The 19,200-nt window shown below is 41.5% G+C and overlaps 1 protein-coding gene across 6 annotated transcripts in view; it reads right to left on the bottom strand.

Annotated features, from left to right (window-relative positions):
- Positions 1 to 405: 405 nt before the first annotated feature.
- MAGI1 (membrane associated guanylate kinase, WW and PDZ domain containing 1) overlaps positions 406 to 19,200 on the bottom strand; it is a 336,329-nt gene continuing 317,534 nt past the window's right edge. For 2 of the 6 annotated variants that reach the window (XM_018068398.2, XM_018068396.2), the window contains 7 exons: positions 17,865 to 18,158; positions 14,457 to 14,660; positions 9,537 to 9,627; positions 9,357 to 9,417; positions 8,196 to 8,339; positions 6,926 to 7,064; positions 406 to 3,272 (listed from right to left, as the gene is read on the bottom strand). In XM_018068398.2, the coding sequence (XP_017923887.1) occupies positions 2,572 to 3,272; positions 6,926 to 7,064; positions 8,196 to 8,339; positions 9,357 to 9,417; positions 9,537 to 9,627; positions 14,457 to 14,660; positions 17,865 to 18,158 (1,634 nt within the window). In that variant the 3' untranslated portion in view covers positions 406 to 2,571. Of the gene's footprint in view, positions 3,273 to 4,859; positions 4,949 to 6,925; positions 7,065 to 8,195; positions 8,343 to 9,356; positions 9,421 to 9,536; positions 9,628 to 14,456; positions 14,661 to 17,864; positions 18,159 to 19,200 lie in introns of all 6 variants that reach the window. The other 4 variants (XM_018068399.2, XM_018068395.2, XM_018068397.2 and 1 more) reach the window with 4 other exon arrangements.

Below are 19,200 nucleotides of genomic sequence, written 5' to 3'. Positions count from 1 at the left end.
GTATATAAAAACACACACATATAAACACACACACACACATATATATATACGGCACTAACAATTTCAAAAACAGCAACTGAGTAGTTGCTCCTTGTCTTGATTTTACGTGGCCACACATACCAATGTGCTATGAAGAATCAATGATATTAACCTCAGACACAGTTACAAGCCCTGCCTCGCCTGAAACTTTAGTTTCTCACTATTTTGGGGAAGGAAACTTTATACTGGAAAACCGGGAACCTTCGCTTTAAGGTTTGTCAAATGATTAATACATATTTAATGGATGATTAATACATTTTTAATGGATGGCCCTTGGCAACTGTGACCTACAGTTTACTAATTTAGAAAGGGATGAGCAAGTAGAATTAAGGTGTAGTTCCTCCTTTATCACTACACTCGCATGCATGCTTTGTATGGAAAACTTTATTTGATAATAAAAATAGCATTCACAGACTTTCTCCTTCTTTGTTGCTACATCATATACATAGTGTCTGTTCCAAGGAAAGAAGCTCGTACTGGGTAAGTCCACATCTACTCATACTAGTGTTATGTATAAACCCAATTAAGTCAAATAAAGCTATGAACAATGTAGTATTTATATATGCATAGTGTTTTATAAAAAAGATTGGCCCACATACTGCTTTTCATCAACACAGAAAGAGCATTATGTCTATAGCACGTTGCAAGAAATGATGACTGGAGAATATAGACTGCATACAAGTGCTTAATAATACATAAGCAGGCCCACCATGAAGGAAGAAATGATATTCAAACCAACAAAAGCTTTAGAATTACTTACACAGTCTCCCCTTTTAAAACCGCTTTACATACCTGATTCAGTTTACATTAAAATATATTCCCTGAATCAATTTGTTCCATTTTCAGAAATATAAACACTTAATCACATTCCTCACAGCTAAATTTTGTCATAAATCCTCTTTTATACAAGAAAAAGGCAACAGTTTTGTTTTTTTTTTCCAACAGGCTCTATTAATTACAATTTAAACTGTACACACAATGATCGGCCATCTTCTTTCTTGGTTTTGTTTTTACAGTACCATGGCAACAACAGTGATAGACTTGCAATGGTTTTGTGTTCATATGGAGGATGTGAGTCAGTATACACGTACACACCAATGCACTGTAAAAAGCAGCAGTTTACTTTAGTGGTCCAACAGTAACGGCAAACATTTTGGCTCAGCTAGGCAGTAATCCATTACATCTTATACCAATGCTACAGCAGACTTACCACACAACTTGCAAATTTAAAAATACAACTTAGAAACTTGCAGGTTTCCCTTTTGCTGCTGTTCTCAAACTCAAATTTACAGCATACAACCAGTACAGATAGGCTTCTACAACCAGGTTGTCCCACTGATTGCCTCTTTTTGCCTGTGTTTTAATTTTGATTTTTTCTTTTTTCTTTTTTTTTTTTCTTTTCAGCAAGTGCACTCCTTTTGTCTCAGTAAGGATGAACCAGTAAAACAAAACAAAAAAAACCCTAAATACAGAGTGATAAGAAGAGAGAGCTTTTGGAATTTGGCAAAATTAAGAAAAGCCCACTGGTTTTTGCCTGAGCAGAAGGAATACACCTACTCCCAGAGGGAGGACTGAGCTCCCACCGCATTGTGCCTTGTCCCAGAATCCCGATCCCTTCCCTTGCTTCCAAGCAGACACACAATACCATGCATGCTGGGGTTGCTGTCCATATACAGCTAGAAGATGAGCAGGGCTGCAGCGGCTGCCTTAATGACATATCATTACGTGTTGCCGAGGCTAATGAGAGATCAACAGTCTATATCAGCGTGTGACACAGGCATGGTGGTGACCAGTCCTTCTGCCTCTGTGCATTCTGTCGAGGGGGCCTGAAAGTATAAACTGTTCATGGAACAAACTAGAAATTCCTCATCGTAAATCATCTTGTGCTGTGTGGGTTTGTATTTATTTTTTTTTATTATTTATTATTATTATAAATATCCTTCATTGAAACAGTAGTCTCTTCAAACAGTTCTCGCAATTTTAGGAACATTTGTCTCTTTCTGTTTTAATTCCTTCAGCAGGAGCGCTCCATTCCTACTGAGATGAACAATTTTCTTCCTTCCCCACCCCCAACCCTTAAAAAATTTTCTACATACAGTGTAGCAGTGAGTCACTAAAGAACAGTCTGGATCAAATTATTCAAACTTGGTCATAAAATCCTTTGCCTATATTATATTACTGGCTACCCCCACTTACTATAATGGGGAGGGGGGAGAGTAGCCCAATAAAGGAATTCATTTTTAAGAAATCTACAAAGAATGTAGAAACAAAATTTTATAATCCTTTAGGACCAACATTTGGCAAGTAATTAAAAAAAAAAGAATACACTGAAAAATACTTTCTTTAATATTATACATCAGGCACAACACTTTTTTTTTTTTTTTGTTATAAGATTTCATCTGCATAAAAGGTTTGTAGGATCAGCAGGTGCCGGATGTCTCCTCGTCTGCGAAAGCCAGATGGTCTCAGCTTCCGCACTCTCTGCTCTGCTCCCATGGTGTGGGGAAGGCGACGGGGACCCCGGGGAGCCCCTCAGATGCTGAGGTCGGTGCTGCACTCCTTGTAGGGCCGCCTGCGCTGCTCGGGCGGGTGCCTGCGGCTCGGCTCGTGCTTCCAGCTGGGCTCTTCCCTCTCCCGGTGGCCGAGTCGTTCCTCCCTGAGCCGTCTGTCGGGCGACCTCTCCCTCCGCCGGTCGGAGGACTTGGCCCGCCGGTCGAGGGAGTTCTCTCTTCTCCGCTCGGGTGACCTCCTCGGCTCCGTGAGTCTCTCCAGCGACCGCCGCCGGCGGCCAGGAGACCGCTCTCTGCGCCTCTCAGGGGAGAGGTCCCTCCTCCTCTCGTGTCGCTCCCGCCTCTCCAAAGTGTTGTCGGCACTCCTTGTCCCCTCCCTCCGCTTTTCGGGAGACCTCCTCTTCTGCCCGTTCACCACTGCCCTCTCCGGCTGCCTCTCGTGCCTCCTCTCCGGCGACCTCTCCGTCCTCCTGCCTGGCACGTGGTCGTTGGTTTTAGAAGTCCCATTCCAAGTGTGGTGTTCATTGGGATGTCTGCTAAACTCTCTGCTGCCTTTTAGGTCTCTAACGTAAGTCCGCTTGTCCCCATGTTGTGATGATTTGTGAAGGTCTGGTGGATAACTGGACTCCGATGATGGGTGCTGCCGTCGGTCGGATGGCACGGGTTTCATTTCCGATACATTTTGTGAACCTGTGGCGGGACTGTTCCTGTCACTGCTGGGGTCTGAAAGAAAATAACAGCAAAGCGTTTGGTACCGATGCCTTCCGCGGAGCCGTGACACCACTTAGCACTCTTCAGACTTCATTAGTGACAAAAACAAACAACTGTTAAAGCAGTCAGCGAAGGCTAACCCAAGCTTTTGTTAATTTAACTGTGAACAAGGAGAGTTACAGGTTAGTACTGGTGCTGCTCTGACCGTTAGCCATGTTTTGGTCCAAGCTGATATCATCTTTATGCTCTTCTGGGCATGGGGCATTTTACATTTTCCCCAAGTCCAATTCATAATGTTTCAGTTACACTACTTTCTTTCCAGTGGAAAAAAAAAATAAAATATTATAGTTCGGGTTGTTGGCTGGTTTTTTAAATAGTTTCCAATAAAGAGGGCCTTTAGGAAACAATTTGTGCCTTTTAAGTCATTACAAAGAACTGCCTCCCAGGTGTGGGAGGCTGTGGTTCAAATAGCAGAAAATGTACAGAAAATAGAATTGATTATTAAGTTTTCACCTTGTAAAATAACATTTTGAAGGTGTGAGAATTAGACTGTAATAATACAATTTCCATTTCATTTAAGACATCACTTAATCTCACTTAGTTCTACCATGTTACGAAAAGTCCTAGGGTAGATTTTGGTTTTGCCACAATGATTCAAACAACGATGACAGAAGTTATGATTTTTTCATATCAAAGCAATGGAAAGATATTGTAACATGTACGATGGCTTTGATTCAAATCTAATCTCCAGTTCATTATTTTTTATGTAGTATTTGAGGTAAAATAGAGCTGAGCTACTTCTGCGAGACAAACTGCAGAGCAGAAGTACAAAAACAACCCTCAAACTAAACCCCAGCCCTGCGCTGCAGCTCAGCTACAATTACTGCTGTCATTTGTAACGGATGTTTATGAATGATTCATTACAAACACGAAAAACATTAAAGGAGCTGTGCTGCCTTAATGCAAGTGCTGCTTATATTTGCTTATTTTTTTTCTTTTTAGAAGTAACTCCTGCACGGCAGCTCGGCTGCCTTTAGCCACTTCCTGCCGCTCACACCCAGACACCCACCTCGAGGTGGGCTGTCCTGATGGCAACAACTGAACACCCTCACAAACACTTGTGGGGACAGATTTTTTTCCCCCCCTCTTTTTCTCCTTTTTGTCTTCCCTCCCCCAGGACAAACCCTCTACAGGCTCATTCCTCCTGCCATCAGGCCAAGCATCTCCCAATTCATGGCATTTCCATTCCTGAGCTCGGGAGGGTCGGTGTGTGTGCGCGTGTGAGAATTTTGTGATTTCCAGGTGAACCCTCTGTTGTGACCCACGTGTGGGTAATTTTGCTTATTAGGATTTTCAGACAGCACCTGGGGACCACACTGCTTTTCCTTGGCTGTAAGCACGTGGCTTGCAGCAACCTGGCTAATCACACAAGGTACAAGCGAGGCTTAAACGTGTCCTGTGGTGTGTGTACTTACAATTCAGGGGACGCAGGGTGTTCGGGATGAATTGCTGTACATATAAAATATAGCAAAGCGGAAAGCAATGTGAGGGAATTAGGCCACAGCACAAAAACACCTAATATTGATTTTAGCTACAAACCGTAGTTTGATTATGGCCCATAAGGTAGAAGCAAGACTCCCCGAGCTTGTCATTTCTCATACATGCAGCGATATTAGGAGGTATCATCGCTGAGGAAGGAAGAGCCCAGCACCAAGAAAAGTGAGAGAAAGAGAAAGAGAAAAGTAGAAAATTTAGATTCCCTATAACAAAGATGAAAGAAAGAAAAATCTTCATATTTTATCTTAGAATAAAGAAAGTTTATTTTTCCAGTCAGATTGTCTAGGCTTCACCCAAATATAAGGCTGCAAAGACAGCAGTTGTTATTATTGTGACATAAAGAGACATCTAAGAGGTGATTCAATAACCCAGACAACGAGAGCATCCATTCTAAAAGACAGCTGGAACAGTGACACAGAATGTCATAGAAAAAACATTAACAATCAAACAACAACGAAAAATAAAGTTCACCAGAGACCACAACATTAAAAATAAGTACAAAACTCATTACAAAAATATACAGCCTCATAGAGAAGCACGTTCCAATTGAGTCAGAAAAATATTGGAACTTAACATTATTAGAGGAACCATTTGCGACTGCAGCGAACAGAACAAAGAGAGGAAGGAGTCCCAAATGTTACAAGGATATTCTTTACAGTAGTGCAACCCCTGTATATTAAATCCTTGCTTGGAGAACAAACTTTTAGTGGTTAGCATTAGCCAAAAGAAAATTGGTGGTGGATTTCCATCCTCAGTGCAACAGACATATGCTTTGAGAAGTGAAGCACTTAATTTACAGGGTATTTATGCAGTCTAGCATATGATACAGTACTGTACATCCAAAGGAGCATAGGAAAAGACAAAAGTAGAAAGAACATTACAGAATTTCAGTGCCATCATTGAACTTTCTGGTGTGCTATTTATATTACAGAAGTGTAAACCCACAACTTCCCTTCCATATCGTTAAACACTTCAATTGTTTGTTGGTTTTACTCTGAATTGGTCATTTTAAGTTAAGTAATGAGCAGACTGAGCAGAAACCCTCAAACATGGTACAGTAAATGAAAAGAAAATCTAGGTCATAAATTGTGCAGAAGGGTTTTGTTTCTGGTGTTAGGACATGGAGAGAATGATAAACACAGAACTTACTGACACAGAAATAACCCAAATAAGGGGAGGAAAGTATAAAGGACATCCCTTCAATCATCAGTTTCTATAGAAACCTCAAAGACCTTTGGTTGGGAGTAGCCCTCCATCGAGGGCACAATATTTGACAATTATCTCAAATAAATAAGACATAATTATAATATTAAATAGTGTGCTAAGTTAAGCCACCCAGCAATCCAACCTCCAGGGGAAGAAAAGGAAATCTAATGCAATTCTTAGTAAGAAACAAGGACTGACTGTTTCCCCCAAGACACACATGAGAGCACCTTTTCATAACCTCCTCACCTTTTCAGACCTTACAAATTAACTAGTTGAAACCAGCAGACAGTTTAAGGGGGAAGAAAAGGGCTCAGGAGGCCAAATCAATATACTTTTGCAGTAAAGCTTTTTCTTTTTTTCCTTCTTTTTCTTAAATAACTTTATAAATATTTACATAAATATTAAGGAAAGGCAAAAATCTCGTAAGCCATCTCGGCATTCATGTCTATGGATACAGACAGGAACTAAGAGAAAAACCTAACCAAAAAAAAAAAATCACTGCTTCAGAATAGTAACTTGGGATCCCAGTTTTTGCATTGATTAGAAGTAGAGACCTATTTGAAACAACAATTCAGCCGCTGAGAAACAGTTTGGCACAGTTCAATGACATTCCTTGTTTGGCTGGACAAGACAATAAGGTTTTTTGTTTTGTTTTCCTCTCTGATCACCAAAAAATACTGCTATGATGATCTTGCCTTACACTGCGCCCCAAGTCCATGGAAGCAAGCAAAGGATGAAATGTGTAGAAAATTCAGCACAAGCGAGGCAATTATATGTTGCAAAGGTTGGTAAGACACTGGTGAGAAAGGAAAATAAAAAAGAATTCCCGCTTCAGATCTTGAGACAAATCATTCATGGAGTGATGCCAGGGAAGAAAGGAATGTTTTCATAGTTTGACCCACCATATTCTGGGACTGAGCCATCTCCACGTTTCAGAAACAGGCGGACCTTGCGGCCACCATTTTTAATCAGTTCGATGGCCCGAGCGTGCTTCATGTTCTTGGTGGTTTCTCCATTGATCTCTAAGATTTCATCACCGATCTGTCAATGTAATAAGAGAGTCTAAGATTAGAACCAAGTCCCCACAAGGGTCCCCTCCAGCACATCACAAGACAATGGCCACAGCAAAGGTGGAACAACTATGCACCAGGTGAAGCTAAAAAAGCCCAACTCCCAGTGACAGTCCACAAAAAACAGTGTGCAGGGGCCTGGAACACATGAAGGCAATGGGGAAAACTTGAGGTATAAAAATATTTCATTGCTGTTTTGCAAAACCACATCCCAAAACTGTATTGCTCAATAGTAAGAGCAGTGCTAGAATTGTTGCTATTCTACTTAGTTTTGATTATTTGTAAAGTCTTCAACGTGATTGTTTGTTTCACAGTCTAGCACAACTGGGATGTTCACAGAGTTTTTTCAGGTCTGTTTCTCACTTGGATATTGATACTACCATGAACCAGCAAAGCTGCTTTTGTAAATATAATCATTTATCAGGAAAGAAAACAGGGCTTAGAAGAGGTTGTCAAAGCATTGACTTCCAAAGGGCAGCATTGATTTTTCATCATATTTTCATCAGAAAATTTTTGGACCTATAGACCTACCCCTAGCAAAAGAATTTTGCAAATGCCCTTCACATGACTTAATGTGGAGAAGAAAAAGATGTATGCGGGAAAGTTATAATGCATTCTCTAACAGAGGAACAAGGAGTACATAAAACGTGCCAATTTAATTTTTTAGTAGGCCTTTTGTAGCATATGCCCTTGTTATAATATTTGTAATTTAGCTGATATGTGAAGTTAATGCTAATCAAAAACCACATTGCAATTTTGTAACCTGTGGGCCATACACATGCTCTGTCCCTACTCTGCCCAGTAGCAGACAAAGACTGTGGCTATTACATTTTCACTGCTCCATGCATCCCTGTTAGGCTTTAAAAGACAGATTATGTGTTAGAATCTGGAAAGCAGGATTGGAAGAAGGGGGTGAAGTCTTCCAATGAACACACACTGCTACAGACTGCATACAAAGAGTGACAGATGCCAACGACAGAAGTAAATAGGAACCACTTTCAGTTAACATTTAATTTCCCTTTTAGCTGGCACAGCAGAAGGGAGAGGCAGGGAAGTCAGCTAATTCCAAAGATATGTGGTATTAAAATCAGTTTGTGCATACCCTCATTTTCCCACATCTCTCAGCTGGACCATCCTCAGCGAGCCGCAACACGTACAGATCCATATTATACTCTCGGCCACCTCGCAGGCTGAAGCCAAAACCTTTGGCTCCTCTTTCCAGCTCAACAGTGTAGAAGTCTTGGTCCTGCTGGAGAGAAGAAAACAAACGCCCAATTGAATAGGAAGTCAAATAGTGCTCTGTTCCCATTTTGAAATTATTCAACAATGAACAATATTGTTTTTGTTACTGATAATTAAAAATAGAAAATCAGTTGAATTTTCACACACAGATTAGGATTTGCTTCTTCCTCAGATTCCACTCTGCAATTTGGAGTTCTGGTGGTGGCCTGTGAAGGGCTTTTGGAATGAATGGGCTTGGTCATGTCCCATGGTGCATTTTTGGGCACTTTTTTTACACAACACCTCCTGTGCCCAGGGCAGAAAGGCCTTTTTCTGGAGGGTGGTTAGCGTTCTACCAACTGCACGGAGGGTGAGGACAACCTTACTTCCAGTGCCAGGCTTCAGTGAAATGTCTAATGGAACTTGGGGTGAGTGTGTGCTGGCTTTTCCTTTTTGTTACCACATCATCTATTCCTTTGCAAGAAGCTCAGAAGCCTGGGCATTGTTTTCCACAAATGCTATTATGGGGATGTTTTGAAGCCCCTAATAGAAGAGCTTACTTCTGGGATGGCCAGTGGCAAGGAAAGTTAACAGTGAGATAGATAATCTCTCTAATAAGATGCCATCTGCATGAACTGGAACAGTCCAGCCATTGCCCCTTATTAAGTTTTCCTCTTTTTTGTCCTCTGAATTTATCATTTGCACGCAACAATACTTTCTGGAGAGGCCCCTCACAATATACAATTCAATAAACAAACACATAAATTATTACTGCCCTAAAAATGTCAGCTTTTTTCCTTTATTTTTTCTTCCTCAAAGTCTTGATGAGAATGTGTTGGAAATGTTTCTCAGCTGAAACAACAGCAACACATATTAAGAAACTAATCAGCAAATTCCTCTTTTTTTTTTTGAGCAAACAGACTGTGGGAGAACAGCTTCTCAGTAGGAATTTCCAAGGGAAATATTTGAACACAGCCAGCCCTCAAGCAGATTGGAAACAACAGTCTGTGGTAAACAAAACAATTAGAGAGGTGCTCCTTACCTGTGCTGCTTGGGGTGGTTTGAAATCAAACTGGGATTCCTGCTTTGGTTTGGTGTTGTTCCTGCTGTAATGAATGAGAGAAAGAGGGAGAGAAGAAAAATACAGCTCATGGGATGTGAAGGTGATCAAGGAGTAACCAAAGAGAGAGCATGTCAACATGCTCAAGGAAAACAATCTGACCTGGTCTCCTGTGGTATTTGCTGAGGAGTATGTGTGGTTGTGATTGTAGCAATTTTTTCTGCATTGGTCAATAAAGTAGCATTGGAGGATTCTGCAAAATAGATTTTGGTTTTCATTATGAGGGAAGACCATTGGCTATTCACTGAAAGAAAAAGAAGTTATGCAAAGGCATTTCACTGGAAATCATCATTATGTTGTTTCTAAAGAACTTCAGATGGGCTCAAATTGCTCAATTCCCCAAATTAACAGAGTAATTATGTATATGAAACTGTACACTCATTTGAGAAATGAAAAAAAAATTAAAATAAAAAAAAATTAGGAAATCTGGATTGGAAACCTCTCTGACCTTTAGACACACTCAGAATGAAGACTTATAGAAGAAGGGTTGAACAGTGTTTTGTCTGTTATCTGATGATATGAATTCCAGTCACTAAAGTCTCTAAATATTGTAGGTTGGCTAGATGAATTTTACAGTAGCTATAAGTATTCCAGAGATTATAAGCTTATCAGTCCCTTCCTCCATCAGAAACTGCAATCTTCAGTAGAATTGAGATGTGGCTTTCATCTAATACCTCGCAAGGTGATACTGAATGTGGCTAAACCCCAAACTCACTGAAATCTGTCTTTGAAATACAACCCACTATTGCCTGAGCACTGAAAGCTGCACACAGGGAAGTGGAACCACCTGTACCAAATGCACCAGCAGCTCTGAGTACCACTTACGAAAGGATGCACGGAGAGAATACAGAGAGCAGGAGTAACTCCTAAACTCAATTTCTGCCACAGTAAAAGGCACAGCTCAACATCAGTCTGTGCAAATGACATATTTCTCTATGCACAGCAGGAGGTGCTTCAAGGAGAGGTCCCCTCTCCTGCTTCCTACAACTGGGATGGGAGTTGCTGTAGACACAACTGAAAAGAGGTTACTTAGGCATCCCTCACAGCATGGCAGGGCAAAATGTTCCCCCTGTCATTCTGGAGCTGTATCACACACTTCAGTAACACCAGAGTTAACTCCAAACTTATTCAAAATTCTGCCTAAAATTAAGGACACGTCAATGCCAATAGCCAAATATTAGCAACACACTTTTGGAGGAAAGACCTGGAACTCTTGTATATTGAACTCAACACATTTTCCAGAACTACATATTGTATCAATCCTGAACTGAAATTAGTACTGAAGAGTTTCAAATGCTGAACTGCTCCAGAAGTCAGCAGTCCTGAAAACACCCTTTCCCTCCCATGGGAGTTTGAATTCAGAGGAAGCCTTGGTGGTAGGTACATGCTTAACCACACAAATGTTGAACAGCTGGTTGCATATGGAGAATGATGGACACAGTCCACGGAAACACCCACTCATCAGGCACAGCATTCCCAGCTAAAGCCACTGCAGTGACAGACCCTTGCTCCTTTGAGGTACAGCTCTGCACACAGGAGACCCCCACTTTGTGCCTATACCCTCTGTAACCAAGAGAGAACCACAGGTGACAAGTAACTACAAAATACTGGCCATGATCCACTTTTTAAGATCAAAATCTAAACTGAATGCACAATCACTAGGGTAACAGTGACAAAACATCTGGCTCTCCAACATAAAATTACAAGGTCTCCTACCCTGCCCTTGTTTGCCTCTTAAGCATCTGGTAATTCATTGTACTGACTATGGAGAAATCTGCCATTACTAAACAGAGTCCAGCTGTAATAAAAAACTGCAGCAATGGGAGGGGTTTTGCCTGAATTAAGGAGAGGTGGTGGTCATGGGCTTACTTGGTCCTGGGAGCTTAATTTACTTCATGGATTTATTCGAATTATGGAGAAATCTAGATAAGGGGAAGGTTTTTCCTTCCTGTAGCTACTTGCATGTCAAGGGAAACTCAGGAAAGGGGAAAGGAAAAAGAAGCACTTAAACAGATGGGTGCAACAAGAACATAGTTCCTTTGCCTGCAGTACTGTGCCCAAGTTAACATGCCCAAATCCTCAGCATATGGAGCTGTAACATTTTCCAGACCAGAGCTAGCTTGTGTCCAGTAGTTCAGGCAGCAAGAGAGGCTCCTGGGTCTGCCTGCACCTCTCAGGTTAGGCATGAGCAAAACATACCCTTGTGATGCTGTGCCACTGACAGCTGGCTCGTGTGAGGAAGAGGCATCCCTATGGGTGGTTACACTGTAGAATTTTAAGAAATAATTATGTTTATTTTGTAAAGATGCCTTGATGTTAAAATCTAACTCAAACAGAAGAAGGCCCCAAAACACAGTTAAGTGTTCTGTATTCATCCAGAACAAAAGCCTCTGGAATCATCCACAAATATTTGGAGATCAGATGAAGATGGGCTTCAAAGAGAATGCAAGATTCCTACCCTTTAGTAGGTCACACTAATAATCCCAAGCAGAGCAACAACACATCTTTGGTACAGATGTATCTTCACACCACTGCACTGCATCTATCTTTAGCCCACCCTATCCCATGAGTCAGGAGTTGTGCATAATTTTGCTAGTTTTCTAGACACTGGTTCAGGATGCATTCCAACCACCATGCAAAACCGGAGCAGAACATAGCAAAAATGATTTTTAGTGAAATTACAACTGCATGTCCTAAAATGTACATATTTCATTGATTCCTTGCCCTGCTCTGCCCTAAACCAGTCACCAATTAAATGTCTAATCTAAGCTTGTTCTTTCCCAGCATTCTGTATCCTTGCATCAGCTGGAAGAGTGTTAAAGCATCATAACTTCATGGCAAATGTAATCCTGCAGTGGTCTGTAGCAATTAATTTGTGCAAAACTTATTTCGAAGCAGAAATTCTTGGTGTTTTTAATAATGTTAGAAGAGATTAGCAGTGTGAGTTTATTGTGAGTCTTGTGATGTGCCTTAGCTTCTGATTTATGCTCCCCACTCCTTGAAGCACATAGACTATTTATATTTGCCAAAAAAAGCACTCAAAAGTCAACACAAAGAAAACAACAAATCAAGAAAGGCACACAAAGACATCAAAAAGAAAACAACACTGAGACTAATTTTTTGTGTCTCATGGGGGTTTAGAGCAAACCTCTCAGCAATTTTCAGAGTGTTGGGTCTTAGTGGCTTTCAGAAATTAAAGGCAGGTAATACTACGCAAAGATGGCAATCTGACTTGGAATTTTAAAGTGACAGTAAATAAAAAGACTTGAAGTTTGCATTGCTATGAGAGTAGAGTCGACTCCTTCCCTAGGGAACACCTTTCCACTTTCTCTAGGAACATGTGATGTCAGTCCCAGGTACGTGTTTCCCTAACCTAAGTGATTTACATGATATCTGGGACACATAATTGCATGAACAAGACTGGCTGAGCATTCATATCAGGAAGCTACATTCTTCTTAAAAAATTTTTAAACCATTCAGAAGTTGCTTATTTCTCAGGTGGCTTTGCCTTTAAAAAAAACAAGCTCTTCATTTATTTAAAGATTCACCTTCCTTGATTTTTATGAGATACTAAAATACAGGTAATGAACAATTCTTCTCTCAGTTTATCTCCCAAAGCAGGCATGCGCAGGCCAGCTCTGATGTTAGCCTGATTCACAGCCATTTTATTATTCATGAACACCTAATTTGCTGCAAGCAGCAGAGGATCATATACCATTTGACCTGGTACCTACTAGACAGTAGGAAAATAAAGCCTTTGTGCAAAACATATCATCCTAAACAGAAACAATTTATAACCAGATCATTTCTCATCCCAGTCTATTTTTATCCTATAACAAAACACAGCATAATCATGCTCTGTGGGGTAACCAAATCCATGTTTCAGATCAGAAAGTTTAAGAGTTAGCAACTACCCAGTGCTTCTCACTGGAAATCACATCATCAAACGTCTTCATTCTTTTTTCAGGTACTAGGTTCATTTCAGCTATACTTCCTCTGGGTTTCTTTTAAATTTAATCACACTTTCTCCACATTTAAATGCAAATAATGTCCTGTACCACTCTAAGGAATGCTTGTTAGCACTGTATCTGAGTCATCAAATCTTATACCCATGGATTTAACTTAAAAGGAGAACAACGTTAAAAGGTTTCTGCCTAACGAGCTCTCACCATGAACCCATCCATGGCAGAGCAGGACAATAAATAAATAGTCAGAATTTAGAACCACAGCAATTTTAGTTCTGCTGCAGATATTTTACAAGGTTTCTGCTCTGTTCCTATTCGGGGGTCAAGCTAGGCATCAATGTAATGAAACTGATATATAACACAAATCCTTATTTTTATTAAATACTTCAGTGACCTGAAACCAGTACCAAGTGTCTGCTTATTATTAGGGATCCTGCATATTCCCTCTGATCTGAAACACTGAGATCCTCTCTAGGGTAACTCTTACAGTGATCAGCTGCAGGCTCACAGCAGCTCCAGAGCCACCACCATTTAAACAGTCATTTAAAAATGTATTGAGCTTGCTCCCAAAGCAACTTACTGAGAATAAAAACAAATCTGCTTTTCAAACAGCTTAAAACATGTCAAAGTGTTTATCCCTTTCTGTTATCTCTTTAGTCCATAGCCTGCTTGTATCTATACAAAGCTTCAGGAATCCCACATGCTAACAAGCGATTCCCAAATATTCTGAAGTTGCATTATTAAAACCTAAGGATCAAATCAAAGTGTACCAAGTTGTGTATCAAACTCGTGGCAGATCATTTAAAGGAGATACATAGAATGGAATATTATTTTTTTAATGTCGAATCAGCACCTCCCTGTTTAAAACCATCTATTTCTATAAAAAGGGAGAAAAAATAAAGCTATGAAGGGCTCACAACCTCCCTCACTGCTACCTCCCAAAGCGGGAGTGGGAATTGAGTCCTCCATGACTTTGCAGCTCCAACTGACACAAAAAAGCCCAGGAACAAAAACCAACAAGAGGGTCAGATAAGACAGCAGGAAACATATACTTTACCATCTCCTGGAATGATGCGCAGGGTGACGGTGTTTCCCGCTTCCTTAATGAGGTTGACGATGTCTGAATGCGACTTGTTGGTGATGGAGCACCCATTGACGGCCAAGATCCGGTCGCCTACTTTCAGCTTCCCACAGCGGTCAGCAGGACTCCCTTCAATTATCCGACCTATTTTGTGAGGCATGGCCACACATGCATTTCCCGCTTTTGTATTGGTTTGGGGGTTGTTTTTTTGGTTTTGTTTTTGGTTTGGTTTTTTAATTGTTTACATACGTGGGAATATGGTGAAGGGGAAAAGGAGAAAAAGGGTTGAAAAGGGAAAGAGAAGGTTAAGGGTTAATTAATTAATGCATCAAGCAAAAGTTATTATAGGATAGCTTTGCTGCCAGTGTTCAAAACATTGGCAATCAACTAGTATGAGTGCACAAAGCTTTACTTTTTCCACAAAAAGGTGTTTTGTTAATCACTCAAAACTCCCCCCCACCTGGATTTCTGTTAATAAATTGTGAGATTTTTATTGAGATTTTTATTGACTACAACTGCACTTAGCAGCCCCATCATAACCCAAATCTGATTTTATTTTTGAAGAAAAGGATTGAAACTGCTTCTAGAAAACTCAGCCTTCCTTCTCCAAGATTACATTGTTGTCAGCCTCTCTGGTCCTTCTCTAAGCCAATGGCTGTTCAAGGTTCTGCCAATGTTTTGTTCTTTCTCAGTTTAGAAAGATAAAATCGTTCTAGGCCTAGGAGGGAGCACGGCTCCCTTTCTACCACACAGACCCACTCTATCAGCGCTGCACGGGGAAGCAACATGAAACGTTTTTCTTCCATCGTGAATAAAGGTACTACCAGGGAAGGCACAGGACCACTACAGATGGGCCAAGACTGACAAAGGTAACCCGTTTGGTGCAGGCATTCACCTCAGCCTCTGTTAACCCTTCCACTTTTATGACCTTATTTGGCACCAGGGTGGGAACAGGTAAGGAATAAGGACTTCCTCATTTAAATACCTCTAAAACCACACACAAAACCATGGAGATGTGTGACACACAAAGCAAGAGCACTTTAGGATGAATGTGTTTTGGAGACAAAATTCTCCTCCTGTTCCACGCAACTGTTTGTTCCAAAAACACAGGGTCGTCCATAACATGCAGAATTGGGACAAAGAGCATAGACAACATCACTAAGATAAATCCATTGGGCTTTTGTATGGCTCCTTATGAGGGCAAGAAGAGGCCCTCAGGCATGCAGCACGTGACTGAAACCATGAGGTACAGAGCAGTCAACTCATACTTTGCATCCACAATACATTCACCCTCAAGATGCACTTTCCCATCTCTGCTATAGTCTTTACTTGATTAGTAGTTTTAGAGATATACACTGCTGCACACATGACAACACTAGAAAGACTATAAAGAAGAAAAGGCCAAGACATGGATATGTGAGGTTGGGAGATGTGATGAAAACTGGCAGAAAGCATTAATATTAGTAGCAAACATCAGGGAGATTTCTTTTTTCTTCTTTTACTATGATGTTAGAAAGTTTCTCTTTCTGGTAATACAAATCCCTATCCAGTTTAAAGGCTGTTTTGAGGGTATGACTCTATCCAACCCACTGAACACAGATGACAGAGCCCACACCAAAGTGACCAAGGTGGGTTTTAGAACCAGTTTGGCCCATCTCTAAATACTACATATGAAAGAAAAAAACCACAAAGCAGGTCCAGGGCAAGCACCAGACAGCAGAGGGAACACATCTCATGCGGAGTATTAGGAAAAAGTTGAATATACTTGAAAAAAATTAAAGGAAAAACAGTCACAGATCAACAGATCTCCATGAGGAGCCCCTGCACAGAAAACTTCCAGTTAGTGAGTATCTTGGGCTAAAGCAAACACAACTCTTTACAACCTCAGGTCAAGGCTTCTCTGCAGAAAAGAGTTAGAGCATAGTCTTCATACAGTAAAAGTTATTTACACACGTTTGCAAATACATTCAGAAGACAAAAGCACTCCCTCTGGTTTAGACTGACTTCAGTTTAATCTGTATTATATTATACCATTGTGTTCTGGCACCTAAACTCCTATTTTCAAGTGCAGTTTCCAGCAGCAAGGACAGTGTGAAGCAGCCTGGTGTCTGAGAACTGACAGAACTCGATGCACTGGCTTTCTACTGGATATTTCCCCCTTGAAATCTCTCCTGTCATAACGGCTCACAACAGTGTTAGAAATGGCCTGTTCTACATCAATACCAGCAAAGGAGGTGATGCTCCCTTGATGTAAGTAAGGGCGTTACTGATGGGCAAGAAATCAGAAAAAAAGCCTAGGATAAAGAGGGAAAGGCCACTTCTTGCACTTGCATGCCCCAGGAACCCTCAAGCTGTACAGGGAGCCTCCAATACATTTTGTCTGCAAACCACAACCCTGCTGTGAGAGGTAGTGTGAAGAAGGCCAAGGCATGTGCTCTGCCTTTTCCTCTCCCCCTCCATCCCTAACATCTGCCACAGATTAACGGAGAGGGAATACCTTTTTCCACTACAAAGTCCAAGTGGATGCTGCCTCTGGCCCTTTTGGAGGAGATGGAAAGGGAAGAAAATAGCATCTCTGACTGATTTCCTCCTTGCAATGACGCTCCTGCTCAAGAACAGGCAGTTCTGAGCATACTTGCAAAACCAGCTTACACACACCTCCTTTGCAGCAACACCTGGAAATGGGTGTCTGCCTGGCAGAAAGATTGTCTTCAAACAGAAACCACGATCACCCTCTATTAGGGCAGGACATTATGTGTGACATTGCATATACTTCATTTCACCCTACTCTGAAGAAATGGATTTGGGAAGAGGTGAAATGGGTAAAAAAAACATCTTGGTTTTTTAACAGTATTCTGCATTTTATGTATTACCAGCAAGCACTATTAATTAAAACTTTCCATCTATCAGCAGGTTCACTCCATAATGAGGATCAGAATAACCCTGATTGCCAAAGAGAAGTTAATCAGTTTAAGCATTACTGCTTTTAAATCAACTGGCTCGATTCCACCATTAGGAGACATATTTCATTCCACCTGTTCCATTTCTGCACTAGCAAACAGCATCACTGGGAGGATCCCCAGCAACTCTTCTGAGAGCAAACCCCAGAAAGGCTCTCCCAGAAAGTGACCATCAGCAACTGCCATTGGTGGCAATTTTTGCTCTTCAGGTTGGGATTTCTCATTTTGCTTCTCTCGACTCAGTGCTGAACAAAACCCAGGAGGCAAACACCTACCAAGTCTTTGCCTCCGATTAAGCTATTAATTACATAAATTGGGGCACGCCCACGACTTTTAATTAAACAGATCCCCGCTCGCCTCCTTGTGCTGCAGTGCTCAAACCTGTGTCTCATCTGAGGCGCATTTAAAAAACTCCACGACTCACCGAACGTCGTCCCCGCCTCGGGCCTGCTCACGGACGAGACGATGACAAAGCCGAACCCCTCGTTCTCGCCGCGGCGGATTTCCACATCGTAGGGCTGGACCACGGTGCTGACAACGCCACTGCCCCCGCCACCACCGCTGCCGATGCCACTGGTGCTGCCGCTGCCCGAGCTGACGGTGTTGAGGGAGTTCTGGCTGCCCTGTGGCGTTCGCTTCTCCTCCGTCAGCGAGGCCGGCTGGTTGCTGCTGTGGTGGGAAGAGGCCGGGGACGGGACTTCATTCTCTGCCTTGGGAACTGGGGAGGAGGGGAAGAAAGATTGTTTGAGCAGGCTGCGCCATTTAGTGTTTGAAAAGAGATCTCTACTGAGGAAAAAGGCAGGAGAAAATCACCTGCTTTAGTCTACAGATCACAGCCATAATGACCAAGGGCTCTGTATCCTTTTGGATGTCACAACCAATAGCTTCAGTGATAGCACTGACCACACCTGCTCACCCTCTTCTGTGTATGGTCACACAGCCAAAGCCTTTCACTGCCAAACTGCAGCAGCAGTATGGTTAAACCAGTGGAGTGCTGTGTGCTTGGGTGCTTGGTGGCATTTTAAACCTAGAGTACATTAGCTGAAAGGTGCCTCCTTGAGCTGTCACATCCTCACTTCAGTTATATATGTACAACTGTATATACGTGCACAAGCCACGAGGAGAGACAGTAATATCACACATCCATCACAACACCTGTGTATTTTTAAACTCAGTGTTATCAGTTAGGTAGCACTGATTGCCTTTGATTAATGGGATCATAAGTAATAACAATCTCCCACACTAGCAAAACAACCTGTGAAGCAAACTATTCTGGACAGAAGAACCAGCAACTATCAGCAACTGGCACAGACAGGGAAACCATTAAACATTGTTAACATTAACATTAAACAAGTGTTCAACAGCAATTGAAATTGGAAGGGGTAGTAGTTTAAAATCTAATCAGCTACCACAAGGCTTGAAGAAGTCTCAAAAAAAATTGCTTAGTCCAAACTCTGCTTGAGTGAGGGCCAACTATACTTAGTGTCAGTCCTGACAGATGTTTGTCTAATCAGCTGTTAAATATCTCCCCAGGCAATCTATTGGTTGCAATATCGGACTTAAATCTTCCCTGCTGCAACATAAGGCTATTATTTCTAGTGCTATCTAACAGGCATATGGAGAACATATTATTCCCTTCCTCTTTGCAGCAGCCTCTTATAGTCTTGAGGAGTACAATACCTCCTCCCCCTTCTCTGCTTTAAGCTAAAGAATCCAAATTTGTTCACAGTATTTCCTTGCAGACCATGTTTTCCAGAGCT

Source organism: Manacus vitellinus, unplaced genomic scaffold, assembly GCF_001715985.3.
Source record: "Manacus vitellinus isolate BGI_N305 unplaced genomic scaffold, ASM171598v3 scaffold_14_pilon, whole genome shotgun sequence".
Lineage (NCBI taxonomy): Eukaryota > Metazoa > Chordata > Aves > Passeriformes > Pipridae > Manacus > Manacus vitellinus.
The sequence above is the reverse complement of the archived record's forward strand: the minus strand, read 5'-3'. Positions and strand labels throughout refer to the sequence as shown.